This window comes from Cyprinus carpio, chromosome A9 (genome assembly GCF_018340385.1).
Source record: "Cyprinus carpio isolate SPL01 chromosome A9, ASM1834038v1, whole genome shotgun sequence".
In the NCBI taxonomy this organism is placed as follows: Eukaryota; Metazoa; Chordata; class Actinopteri; order Cypriniformes; family Cyprinidae; genus Cyprinus; species Cyprinus carpio.
The window spans coordinates 8,025,628-8,039,800 of NC_056580.1; the positions used below are offsets into that span (position 1 = coordinate 8,025,628).

General features: G+C 38.3%; 1 protein-coding gene across 1 annotated transcript in view; it reads right to left on the reverse strand.

Annotated features, from left to right (window-relative positions):
• The window catches only part of LOC109088153 (unconventional myosin-XVI-like), a 116,270-nt gene that overhangs the window by 27,561 nt on the left and 74,536 nt on the right, over positions 1-14,173 (reverse strand). Inside the window, 6 exon segments of the mRNA XM_042763079.1 lie at positions 1,377-1,549; positions 5,562-5,637; positions 5,841-6,041; positions 7,393-7,545; positions 11,587-11,659; positions 13,146-13,287. Of these exon segments, the coding sequence (XP_042619013.1) occupies positions 1,377-1,549; positions 5,562-5,637; positions 5,841-6,041; positions 7,393-7,545; positions 11,587-11,659; positions 13,146-13,287 (818 nt within the window).

Genomic DNA, 14,173 nt, shown 5'->3' on the forward strand with positions numbered 1-14,173 from the left:
TAAATACACACTTAGAATTATTTTAAACATTTTACTAAACATTTAGATGAATTCTGGATCCTCAGCTGATGTGTTTTTGTGAGATTTACACTAGAAGTCATCTCAGATCTGTGACAGAGAGAGAGTGGAAAAAGAAACGGTGAAAATGAAATTGCACATCATTGAAATACAAACGGAGTAGGAGAGAAACACAGACTGAGAGTAGAAAAGGGAGGAGGGTGATTGAGAAACGCAGCAGAGATAGAGCTGTGTGACGCATACGTGTGTGTTTGTGCTTGGTGTGACGCAGTCTGTTAAAGCCTTGTGTTTTCTCTGAATGGGATATCTGGCTGTGGAAAGCTGATCAATGGACAGAATGTATTTTAGGGTAACGGTGTCTAATTTAGGTCACTTCCCAACGTAGACTCGATAAGCTAAAAATACTACAGCTTGTGAAAAGCCACAGTTTGTTCTGGCAGCTCCGGTCATGTTTGCGGCAGAGTCATGTGGTGTATAATCGTCACTGTATGCGTTTATAGAGGACTGTGAAGCCACACTGAGTACAGACATCTACGTCACAGTGGACTGAGGAAGCCCATGTGCGTGACCAAAACCATGCATTAAAAAGTACTGGATATTTCTATTGTTGAATATGACAAGAATATATATATATATTTTTTTAAAGTCAAGCAATTCACATCAAATCCAGAGCTGACTTTTCTCCACTCTCTCAATAAATCATTGTTGTTTTAGTTACAATAAAAAAATAAAAATATGTAGTCACGAAAAAAAGTACACAAACAAATACATAAATATACAATTAGTACATAAATGTGTTTAAAAAATTAGATTGATTTCATTAGGCTGTGAAGGTTTCAGTGTCACAATAAAAAGAAAACAAATAAATATATAAATATTATATGAAATGTTTTATTTTTATTAGAATTTAAAGCAATTTTTTATATTATTATAAAATTGTGTATTTTAATATATATATATATATATATATATATATATATATATATATATATATATATGAAAAGGTTATTTAAATATAAATAATAATACTTTTATGATAAAAAATTATTAAAATGCTTATTAGCATATTTGCTGTTTATTAGTACTTATAAAGCACATAATAATGTCTTATTCTGCATGACCATAATTTATATCCCATAATCCACCCCATACCTAAACTAAACAACTACCTTACTAACTATTACTAAGCAGCAACTTAGGAGTTTGTTCAGGGAAAACTCTTAGTTAATAGTGAATATGTGCTCCCTATTCTAAAGTGTTACCAAATATTTTAGATATAATAACACTTTAAAAATAATTAGGTTAAAATGAAATTGGTGCCAATAGGCTGTGAAGATTCCACTATTGTATTTAGGTACCTTGTTCAGTTCCACATATTTCTTGGCGTCTCTTGCAGGATTTAGTGTATTGCTCTTGTTAAGCAAAGTGCCTTTGGGCCCGTGGAGCTTCAGTCGCTGGTGGTGGGGAACCAATGAGCCCGTCTGAGTCAGCTTACACTGGAACATTTGATGGATGAGCACGTTCTCACTTGCTGCTCAGGGGGGGAAGAGAGAGATGGAGAGAGAAAATAAACACAAGGCAATACATGTTTGGAGCTTAATTATGCCAGGCACCAGAGCTAATCGTCTCCCCTCATTTTCACCATCCCCCACAAACAACATAACAGCACCCCATTCAAATCTCTATGTGAGCACATGCTCTACCTCATGTTGACCTCTGACCTGCTAAACATGGGGAGAGGAGGAGGTGTATAGAGTGAGGGAGAATGCTAAAACTTACACGAAATGCACTGCAGCAGGTCCAAATGTTAAGATCACAGTTCACACGTCCACAACATTGAGGAGTAACTAGCTAAGTAGCAACAGTAAGTAAATTATTTTGAACGCTACACTTTTTTTGTCTTACATACAACTTTCTTAACATGAAGCGCACAAAAGATTTGACTCACTACTGATTTTAAACAGTCTAGAATGTTGTGCAATCTATCCACTAATAAGTTCAGCACGAACGGTAAAATAATCCATTTGTAATTACACTAAACTATGTTTAACAGAACTTTAACGTGGAGCATTAGTAGTCAGTAAGATTTTTATAGATTTGTTTTAAAGAAATTAATATTTTTATTAATCGAGGATGCATTAAGTTGATCAAATGTGACAGAGAAGATATTTAGATTGTTACAAAAGATTTATATTTCAAATAAATGCTGTTTTCACATTTCTATTCATCAAAGAGTGCTGAAATAAAATGTATCATGGTTTCTACAAAATATTAAGCAGCACAACTGTTTGTGACACTAAAGACTGGAGTAAAGCCCCGTTCACACCAAGAATGATAACTATAAAGATAACAATATTAGTGTCCACACTAGTGGACAATATCGTCTGTTTATTCTAAGTGCACGCTCGTCTGCCGCTTTAAATTCTCAAGCTCGTTACAGCAGGATGGAATCTGATTTGCTGTCTTTTTTTTATCGTTCATCAGCTGGAAAAAAAAAATCATCTTGAAAGTGATTCCAACAATATCTTTTTCTTTGTCTTTATCGTTATAGTTGTGGTGTGGATGATTTTTAGAACTATATCTTTATAGTTATCTTTATAGTAGTGGTGGGCATAAATTATTTTTTTTAATCTAGATTAATCTCACTGTAATCTTGGAATTAATCTAGATTAATCTAGATTAAAATGGCTCATTTGACTTCTGCCCAAGGCATTCAAATTATGTTCAATAAGATGTACTTGTTAGTACTGATAGAGCTGTGCTGCACTCAAACATAGTAGTTTGACGACGACTCTTCCCCTGCGCTACATTGCTTGGCCCGGCATCTTCCGCATTAGCAAAGGGATGCTTTGCGTTTAGGTGGTACTTGAGACTGGAAGAACTCCTACAGTAAATTAATTCCGCATTGCACAAGTTGCAAACAACCTTACGCCTGTTTCACACATACTCCGTCTGCAGTGCGTATGCGTTGCACTTTTTTTTTTTTTACGCACCCATGTTAACGGATTCCAGCGTTCACGCGGTTGCGGTCCGTCAGTGCGTTCCAGGAGCGGTGCGTCTGCAGCAGTGCAGCGATTAAAATGACGGCGCATTGTTTGCGGTAATAGGCCTATGCACTTTTATGGAAGCAGAAAAACTAAGTTCATTAAGAACCGTGCAATTGCTTCTAATAAAGATTTAAATGCAAAAGGCACGAGAGTCGACTGTTTCTGTCAGTGGTGCTTTAATTTTAAATATTTGCGATATCCCAACAAGAAAAGTAGGCTAATTGTTGTGTTTAAATGTTTTGCCGCTTGCTTGAGCAGCAAACCTAGAAGTCAAATGCATGAATAATATGTTGCTTATATTTATTAAGTTTAAAGTAATGTCTATGATTAGCCCCTTTCACACTGCGATTCCGGTAAATACACAGGTAATGTGTCCCGGCATTTGTACCTGGGTCACTAGATTTTGCACTTTCACACTGCAAGTGATTACCCGGAATATGTGCGTGCGTTCACACACACAACCCGTAAAGGTCCCGTGAAGACACGTGATATCAGGGTGGTGTGACGTGTAATGTACGAGTCGAAAAAACGCTAGGCACGTTAACTTTTCACTGAAGCTGGTGTGAACGATCTCAGCTTCAGCGCGGAAAGTGAGGAACTAACTGATCTCTGCTTCATTACAGTTTGCACATATTTGTTTCGTCGCGAACGTTGATCTGCCTTCAAAACACGCTAAAAGAGTCGCGCGATTACGCGCGTCATCACTACGACACGGCATTAGATCTGGCTTTTGTTCACACAGCGCTCGTTCCGGGACTGAACCCGGCAATGTAACTAGGTCCCCAACCCGGGATCAATCCCGGAATCAATCCCGGGACGTGTTTGCTTTCACACAGAAGCCGACCCGGCAATGTTCTGGCAATTTGCCGGGTCCGACGTGCAGTGTGAAAAGGGCTATTATGAAATATTGTTACTGTTCTGTGATAAGAGGCACAATTTTTTTTTTTTTTTTAAACATGGTTTGAAATATAGAATAATAAAACAAATGTTGTGTTTGTGGACTAAACAGCCGCGGATCAGTAGCGGACTGCAAACGCATCCTGTGTGAAAGCACAATGAGTCCGTGCTGCTTCTGCACCACACACACGGACTGCATACGCACTGCAGACGGAGTATGTGTGAAACAGGCGTGAGTCTTGTTGAGGTTTTTTTGGGAAGCTTGGTAATTTCACAGTAGGCATACACACAGGTTCGAAGACTCGTTCTCGCCCCCTACAGTGCAATTCGTCTAGGTACACATCCGCGCTAAATTATCACGGTGAAAGTCATCATAGCTTGCGTAGTATAGACCCAGCTCCCAACCCAACTTTGAGAATAGATTAACGGCGATATTTTTTTTTTTTTATCGCCCCAGATAAGAGTTTCACGTTAACGCAGCACGCACGTTAACGCCGCCGATAACGGTCCCACCACTACTTTATAGTTATCGTCCTTGGTTGTGAACAGGCCTTAATACCTGCTGAAAATTCAGAAGGAAGGATGAACTGCATTTTAAAATATGTTAAAATAGAAAAACAGTTATTTTAAAATTGTAGGGCTGTGGCTAGAAGGGATACAAGCTAGGGCCGGAAAGTAACAATAGATTTATTTTGCTACCTATTAGACTGTGGTTTATTAATGTCTATACCTTTCCCAATCCTAAACCTACCCCTTACAATAATGCAAATACAGTAATTACTGTTGTTCAGTGTGACAAAAACTACGCAATATTAATATGCGCATGCCGTAGCCATCTAGCCTTAAACCAAGAAGAGTGAGGTGAGAATTACAAGAAGGTGGAAGAAGATTTAGTTTAAAAATTAAATGCAAAAGTGCCTGGTTGGCAATATTTTGGATTTTGAAAAGGCTGTTGACTTTTAATGTTTATCTAAAGTGATTTTGGATTTTTTTACATTTGTTTCTTATTTATCTGGTTATAGTGCTTGCTGATTTGTACTTTATTTAATTTTTTTTGTAATTGATTTCATTTTACATCAAGGTTGTATGCCGTGCTTCCTAGCTTTCTTATTTGTTTTTGCTTATAACAGGTCTGTTTCTTATTTACTTGGTTCCACAGTGTTTGCTGATTTTTCAGTTTTTAATAACTAAACTTTGTGTAAGTTATTTGTTATTTTATATTAGGCCTCTAACATGGTGTATTTTTTTGTTTTGTTTTGTTAATAAAAATTCTACATTTAATATAAGTGAGTTTGTCGTTGTACTGTTTTGTTGTTGTCCATTCAAGCAATTGATGCTGAATTGCAGCTAATTCAAAAGTTAAAGTAAAATGTGCACGGGCATTTACAAGCTATTTAAAAGCGAAGAAAAGCGAGGGAAAGAGGGAAAACTCCAGAGAACTAACCCTCCCCACACGTCCATTAACCGGTGGGAAAGTTTCCTCTCTGTCACAACCCTACTATAGCACCTAAGCTGTTTTGATGGGAGCTACAGTTACCATGGTGAGTTTTTTTGACCATATAGAGGTTATGACTAGAACACAAAACTCCCAATCCTTACTTTTCATAACAAACAAGATGTTTTGGGGAAGAACATCCTTGTTCTTGTCCAGTGAGCCGGTCAGGTCATAGGTCACCTGCAATAGAGGACACACAAACACACATGAGTTCAGCGCTAAGAATAGCCCTCACTCTCAGCATGACATAGCGTGTTGACTCTCTGGAGGGCTTCTTGGAAGTGTGTGACTGTGGGCTTGTGTTTGTGTGTGAGGCTCTGGTTGAGCACATGACCATGAACTCAGCATGTGCATGTGTGAACTCGCAGTTTCCCGTAAACCACCTTGCCGGCGTAGTGAGTGATGGTAAATGATGGCCCCTGGTCTTTGGGTGGGGGGTTCCCGTTGCCATCCTTGGTTGTGAGTGAGACGGCGTCTGTACCGGAGGAATCCAGCAGTATCTGCAGTCTCTTATAAAGGTTGACTTCACATGGCCTGAGGGACTGACTCTCCTCATCAATGATACACAGCACACCCTGAGGCTTCTGTAACACACACACACACACACACACACACACACAACACACACACACACACACACACATGCACACATTTGGGACAACAGTAAATGGTGAACAGTAAATGGTTGTCTGTAAAAAAAAAAAAAAAATTAAAAAAAATCGAACCATACATTCTCCACCCACGGTTCAACTTAAATCTGACAACGCACCTGGCCTTTTTTTTTTTTTAAGTAACATGTAAAACAGAAAGAGTTCAGCTAATGTATGTTTCTGTCGATAGATACACATTCTGGCTTCCAAATACATTTCAACAACAGCGATGAACACAAAAATGTGGACAAACCAGTCATTCTTTGTAAACTTTGTTCAACGCGAGTGCCGTATACTGGAATATGACCAGTCATTTATGCCGTCATCAGCACCCGGGTGTTGACAAACCTGCGTTCAGGTCTCAGGTCTCAGCATGCAAATATTGATTTCCCTTTCAAGTCTTGTGCTTGAATAGACACTTCACACAAAAATTGTCAACATGCCTGTCTTGGTGAGTATCCTAGCAGACATAGTCGGCTGAATGTACAACATCAGGGTACTGGATCTTAAAGTGACACTACTTTTTTAATGTTAATCAAACAAAAAACAAGAATCATTCACTGCTTTTGTTTGAATACATTTTGTAACTTGAATAAGAATTACTCTTTAATTTGTCACATATGCAGTGTTATTTTACATTTGATTACTTTATTCAATTTCTGTTCCTAAAAAACAAATGTTAGACTTACCAAAAAACCTGAAAAGCACTGTTTATTTTATTTGTATATTTATTTGTATTTATCTGTGCTTTTGCTTGTAGTTAGATCATTTGTTCTTTTTTTATTATTATTATTTTTTTATATGATTTATTTGCCCCTTATTTTCTGAATTAAATTATTATGTGAAAGCTTGAAACCCATTTAAATATACACAGAATATTATAATATATGTAATGAGGTAGAGCACAGATGTGTGTGTGGCAAGAGAAAATGTGCTTCTGTGTGTAAAATGCTGTGTCACTCGGTCATTTCAAGACTCATAAAATAGTCACATCTGACAAATGGCTAATAGAGTCATAGTCTAAAAGATGGGCTTTATCACATCTTTGCGACACCTAAGGGAATTCAACACGTCTGGATGTGTGTTAGTCCTTATAAAACAGTCAGTGAGGACATCTGTTATTGAGTCAGTAAATGAAGAGATGGCAGTAACAGCTATTAAAGAGGCAACAGAGGGGCTCTTGTACAGGGTCAACAGCCTCAGGGTGGGAAAAAGCTTTCCAGCTTCTTTTTTTCTCCTTCCCTCCCTCCTTCCACGGCTCTCGGAAAGCCGCTCTTATGCGTACCTGGAAGAAGAAGTCCAGCACCGCTGTCTGGTTGCCGAGAGAGCGTAGCGTTTCCATGGCAACCCCCTCCTGCAGACATTCCTGCTGCTCCTGCTGGAAGAGCACGTCTGCGGTGAACTGCCTGATCCGTTCATTCACCATGTTCACGCATAGCTACAGACACAAAAACACAAAAGTCTTTGTTAGGCCACAGCGTATGGACATTTTATTTATTAACTGTATAAAATACACTTTCAGTGACGCGCTGATTAATCACTTCATTTTTTCATGTTTATACACCTTTGTTGACGTGGTCACAAACAATGCTTCTCATTAAACTTTACCATTACACATATTTTCCAAACACTAGCTAGATGACAGGCAGTTTAATCTGCACACAAAGAGCTGGCATGTACGTTAATTACCTCTTAACGAACATGGCTATAATAAGCATTCAACATTAACCCCTCGCACCCATTCACTCACTGTTCCACACGCTTCAGTGAGCGGGTTTATTCCAGGAATTCATCCTAACAATGCAGTTACTGGACTCATTTAAATCATTTATCAGCATAATCCTGCCGAGATGAAAGTTAAAAACAAGGAACCCTAATGGAAGGAAGTCTAAAAAGCCAAAGCGGGAACCACAGTGGGAATCCATATAAGGTATATACCAAGTGCTTAACACTACACAGGAGAGCATAGAAGCTTTTCCATGAGGACAAAAGGTACGATTTCTGATGGAGTAGAAAGAGTAGATGGTGGCCTTCTCCCAAACAAAAGCATTCTTCAGTCACACTTCAGCTTCAATCCATCTGGCTTTTGATTTGAGATATGTTTTTCATAGCTTTCTCAGAAGAGCTAAGGTCGTATATGATGGAGCTGTTTTGATACTGTTAAATTCATCGGAGGGAGGTATACGGCACGGTTGTATCAACATAAGCATCTTCCAAGTTTAATGTGGCAACACGCACTGGATGAAGTACAGACGGCAAGAGTGGAAGCAATGGAGGGGAAAGAAAACAAGCATTTTAGAAAAGCTGGGTGCACCTCATCATCTTCTCATCATGAGGTTTCACAGCACCACAGGATGTCAGAGGAAGACTGCACACATCATGAAAGCTGAGATGAAGAGCTTGGAGAAAAAGAGGGAGAATTCCAGAGCAATGAGCAAAAAAAAAAAAAAAAAAAAAAAATCCATCCATGGAGAAAAGATCCCAAACGTGGGACTCTAGAGCCAATCTGAAAGAAGCACTAAGGCCCCACATCTTAATGCAAGACACCACTTACTCAGAGATGATGATACAACACTTTCTTAATAAATCACACTCAAAATACACGAGTTTGTAACGATAACTGCACAAATGCATGCAGGAAAAACTTACTGCTGATGGTCATTGTCAGCACATTGGGGTGTCTATCATGTCTATTGTCAATTCTGTTATATTGTGTAACCCCTAGTATGGAAAAAGAAAAAAAAAAGTAGTGGCACATTGGTTTGTGTAATTGGATATAAAGAAAGCACTAAAGAAAGAGTATTTGATGCGTATTTGTAGACTTAGAGATTTCATTCAGACCTGATTCTAATACTTGATACTTGTATTGTTATTGGTATGCCCCAAGTGGGCATTAAAGACCTAGTCCGCACCTCATTTGTTTTTGTTTTCTCATTCTTATAACCTTGAGAGGTGAAAGACCATAATTCTTCCTTCACATGAGGTTTAACGGTGCGTAACATTTAGAAGACAAGTAATCGACATCTCAGTGTCTCGTAAGAATTCCCCAACCTGTCACACATCATCACAAGGAGATCTCCCAGGGGATTGTGGGTAAGCACTTATCTCTTCCAGCACCAATCCTGATATACACCTTGTGCAACACTGTCAAGGAAGATATCCAGCAATGGCAAACACACACACACACACACACACACACACACACACACACACACACACACACACACACACACCTGCCAACCTCTCAACAGTGGTCTAGATGAATATCTGTCACAGAAAGAACAAATTCACACACACAAATAAAGTCCCTTGTCTAGACTGATGGGGACAGATTTTTAAAAATATTCTCACACAAAAATTTCTGCTGTATTTAGTTTGGCTATGCTGATCCACCAGCTTGAACATAAATAATGGTCTAAAGGTATGTTCGGTCTGAAAGTTTGGTGCAAAAACAATTTGGATGAACGGCTGTTAATGAACCTGTTCAGCTGATACGAACAGTCGCATCATGTCAACGCAAAGGACATTTTTACAGAGAGGCATTTAATCTCTTTTCAATCGTCCTTTGATTAAAGCTGACCAACCAATAACATTGTGTGCTTTGTTACACAAAACCACAACTTGGTGGCGCTCACGGAAAGAGTTCAAACCAGTCTTTGCCGGTTTGCTACTCTTAAATGGTTTGCCCATGTGACTTGCTGGCCATCAAGCAAAACCAGACAGAGCCATCTAAAACCAGCTAAGACCGGCAAATCAACTCAGGCTGGTTTAAGTATTTATTATTATTTTTTTCTCCATGAGCTCCCATGTAGATCCTCAGCTAGTTTAGCAGTTGGAAGTGGACAACCAACTCAGACAGGAGCTGCTATACATGAACCATTACTCTACAGTGACCCTAAATTACCTCATTCATCCTCCCTATAGAGTCTATGACAACAAAGGCATTGGTTGGTGCCAAATCTTAGCCGATGGTTCATGGGTCAAACCCGACTGTGCACAAAGACTCCTTTGTGTCTCATGCCAAGGGTTCATCTGAGGAGAACCACCATCACCCCCACTCTCAAACGTCAACCTCATCTGTCCAGTACAAAAACATCTCGCACAGTAGATGTGGCTACTGAGGATTCTGGGCAGGGGGCGGCAATGCGCACATGTGGAGTCTTAGCCTTAGGACATTTGTCTCTCTCCAAAACACTAAATAACACAACTCGGGGTCTTGACAGAAGCTGCTTTATTTCATGCTACTCTTCAGATTTTGAAAAAAAAAAAAAATGTATGTAATATATATGGCACACCCAGCTATGCGTCTGGGTCTGGCTCCGGGCTCCTGTCCAAAATAAAACAGCTCTGTGAATTATGACCACAACTAATGCAGTAATGGTTTCACAACAATTTTAAACAAAGTTTAATTGTCACTCTGTTTCGCCTGTGTAGCCGACCTCTGTGGGACACACAGAAACCATATCTGGAGTCAAACATATAGGCTCTTTACAGAAACCTAGAAAGCTGCCTTTCTGACTGATTTAGAACACCAACAGCTGCTTATTAATTAAGCATTAATAGTCCATTTTGAACTATTATTCAGAGATGAATTAAGTATTTTTCTAATCTAATCTACACATACATGAAGTGCTGCAGGAATCCATTCTAAAACCTGCAAATGAGTTCTAATTTGAGCATTTCTGGTTCAAAAGTCAATAGGTATATTGAATGGTCTGTGAATAACACAGCTTAATATATTTTCACATTTTACTCTATGACATAAAATACATCAGTAACACCCCACCCGTGACATGGGACACTAAACGTCATAACGCCAAACAGATAAACTCATCTTCTCACTAGTCTCACAACCTTACTGTAAATATACTTATGTCTTGCAAACTATTCTAATATAAACTTTCCAAATAGCAGATTTTAAATAATGGTCAGAACACACTTATGATGCCTTAAAATACAGTCTATAAGGCAGCTCACCCAGATTTGGAACAGAGCTATAAAAGTCAGCATGAGCAGAGTCAGAAAAAATACCTGTCTCGCATAGAATGAAATGCCTGTGTCGTGGAAAAATAAAAAAATAAAAATAAAAAAAACGGCAGAAGAACACCCCGTCTGTCATTAAGTCTAAAAAAAGTCATAACCAAAAGCAGGAACATACTGTGCTTTCCTCTGAATGGGAAACAGGATCATGAGCACAATGCCTTGATTCCCACTGGTCTGTGGCAGCTCCACATCAAACCCAGTACAGACCAGCAGAGGGGTTCGGAGGCCCAGAGTCCAAGGTGAGGAGCAGTTTGTGTTTTGTTTTTTTTTAAGAGTCAGATGAAAAGCTAAACAGACTGCACTTAGAAAGGCGGCTGTAAATGTTAACCTCAGTGTGACATTACAATGACATGAAAGACACTTTCAAAAGGTCACAATCAGATGTTAAAAGTGTAATTTTGATTGTTCTCATTATATCTGTGCTGTCTCCCCTTACCTTTTCATAACCATTGCGCTGGAATTCCTCAAAGCCAAAGATGTCCAAGATGCTTATCTCAAGGGCAGGATCACTGTCAAAAACATAGGAATATATTTGAGGATTGTAGAGGGAGGGAGTGGTATAAACATTGATTTGTGACCTGAAGCCAATAAATTATCTTGAACCACAGTTGGCTTAAGTGCAACATTTCTGATGTAAAAGAAAGAAATAAAAAGAAAAACTGAAAAAACAAAAACACCCAGCCATAAAAAAAAAAAAAAGGTTATGTCAAGACAATTCTGTCATAATTTACTGTTACACCGCGTCTACACCAGAAGCTATCTACACCAGCGTCTACACACTGGAAGTGTTTTAAGCTGTCCAGAAGCTATATATATATAATTTTTTTTTTTTTTTTTCACTTTAAGAATTCATATCAAATTTATGGTGAAAAACTACACAGCATTTGTAAAAAAAAATATTTTTATGAAAGACAATTACACATAACACATCAAACTTCACTTTAAAGTCACAATAAGCCAGTGTAGTGGTGTGACCATCATGATGGAAACTATCATGCCCTCAGCGACTCATAATAAACATTCTCTAATACACATCGATAAACATTAGCCTTATCCAAAACGGCATCCACTGAACTGCTGACAAGGACACAACAGGTCAAGCCTGCTTTGGCCAGTTATTGATCACACTTCAGAAGGATACAGAGAGACCTTGGTTTTCTTACAATACTAAAACTTTCATAAAAATAAAAGACAATGGCTTTTAATTGTGTGGATGTGTGATTCAATCCATATACAGGATCCAAAATTAATACTTGCTGATTGCTAAAAGTTAAAAAGTTGCCATTCATGAATAAATAACTGTTACTTGCATTATAAAAGTAGCAAACATATATGTATATGCATATGTATATAACACAGACACACACAGCCATTCAAAAGTATGGAGTCTATAAAACAGCAATATTATGAAAGTATTTACAGCTTACAGTCATTAGAGAAGCTGCAAGTTTCTAATTGTTTGTCGAAGTGCACATTCATATGTCTTCCAAGGTGAATATAAGTTCATTATGTTTTTTTTGGAGGATAGTGAGGCATGTGGAATCGTGTGGGATGATGAGTCACTGAGACTTGTTTGTGTGTGAATACACATACTTGGAGTTCCATGGAAATTTCAGTTTTAGCCGCGAGATACCTTTCTCATAATGCAATAACAGCACGGGAGGTGTGTCTTCCTGCTCATACGCTACTGGCTCTGTCAACTTACCTTCAGGTGCTTTATGGCAGATGTCTCACATACACTATATGAATAATTCAAAAACCTAACTGTTTTGACTAATATTAATCACAGAAGGTCTCTGAGAAGGACTTGGTGCTTGTTTCTACTAGTAACAGCCGAGTATGTTCTGTGAGCTGCTGAGATGCACAACAACTCAATAACTATCTCCTTTATTCAGGTCTCTCATTCACACACACATGCACAAAGGAAAATGTATCCATCTAAAAGCATGAATCTAAGCTCACATGCACGCTCACACACACATGCACGCATCTTACCCAGTGCTTTCTTCAAGGCCTTGGAGGTAAAAGTTAATGTTATTGACCAAGAAGCTGAAGAGTCGTCCATACAGAGCTTTGGCCAAGAGATCTCTGTGATGGTTGGACATTTCGACTGTGTGGCGCCTTGTTACAACATCACCTGAAGCAGAGGGCAAATGTCAAGCAGTTAGTGGCCTTTTTACATTGTCTTCCATCCTCAAAGACTAGCATAGGTAGTCATACGTGTGTTTGGGATGTTGGTCACCACTATGTATATGTAATTATTAGGGATGCACTGATGTATCAGCCAATAATCGGAATCGAATGATAAAAGCAATTATCTGCACATGACACATCAGCTGATCGTTTAAGAACAGATGTTGATCCGGAACAATTATATCTTGGCGATCAAAAGGAGCATGCAGAATGTAAATAAAATGTCTCTTGTGTAGAATTTAGGGCTGTCAAAGTTAGCACAACCTCATTTTAACACAGTTAAAAAAAACAGAGCCATTAACACAGGTTCTATCTGACCCTATGAATCATCCGTAGTTCAAGCCAGGGTTGCCAGGTCTGTGGATTTTCCATTCACCAAAGATTATTTGCAATTGCCTCCTTTCCAATAATCCCAAAGAACTTTGTGCTTTGTTACTTCCAAAAAGTCTCAGCTCTCAAATGCTGTTAATTTTATCATAAAATCCAAACAATAAATGTCACTTTGACACTTTTAAACTGTGTAATTTTTCAAGCAGTAGCGCCAATAAAACATGTCAATAAAATAGCTTGTGAACAATGTCACTTAACATTTGCCTCAGGAAAGTTATTTTCAGTGTGTTCAAAGTTTGTTAGAATAAATAAATAAATAAATAAATAAATAAACAAACACACTAGATGAGAGCTTATTTACTGTTAGTTATGCATGCATGTTAGAATTAATCTGACATGAAGACAGGTTTTTATGAAAATTGCCTAATGTGGAACTGAGTTGAATACAACCACTTCTGTTTTTATTTCAGTGTGATTATCATATCTGAAAATAAGTAAAT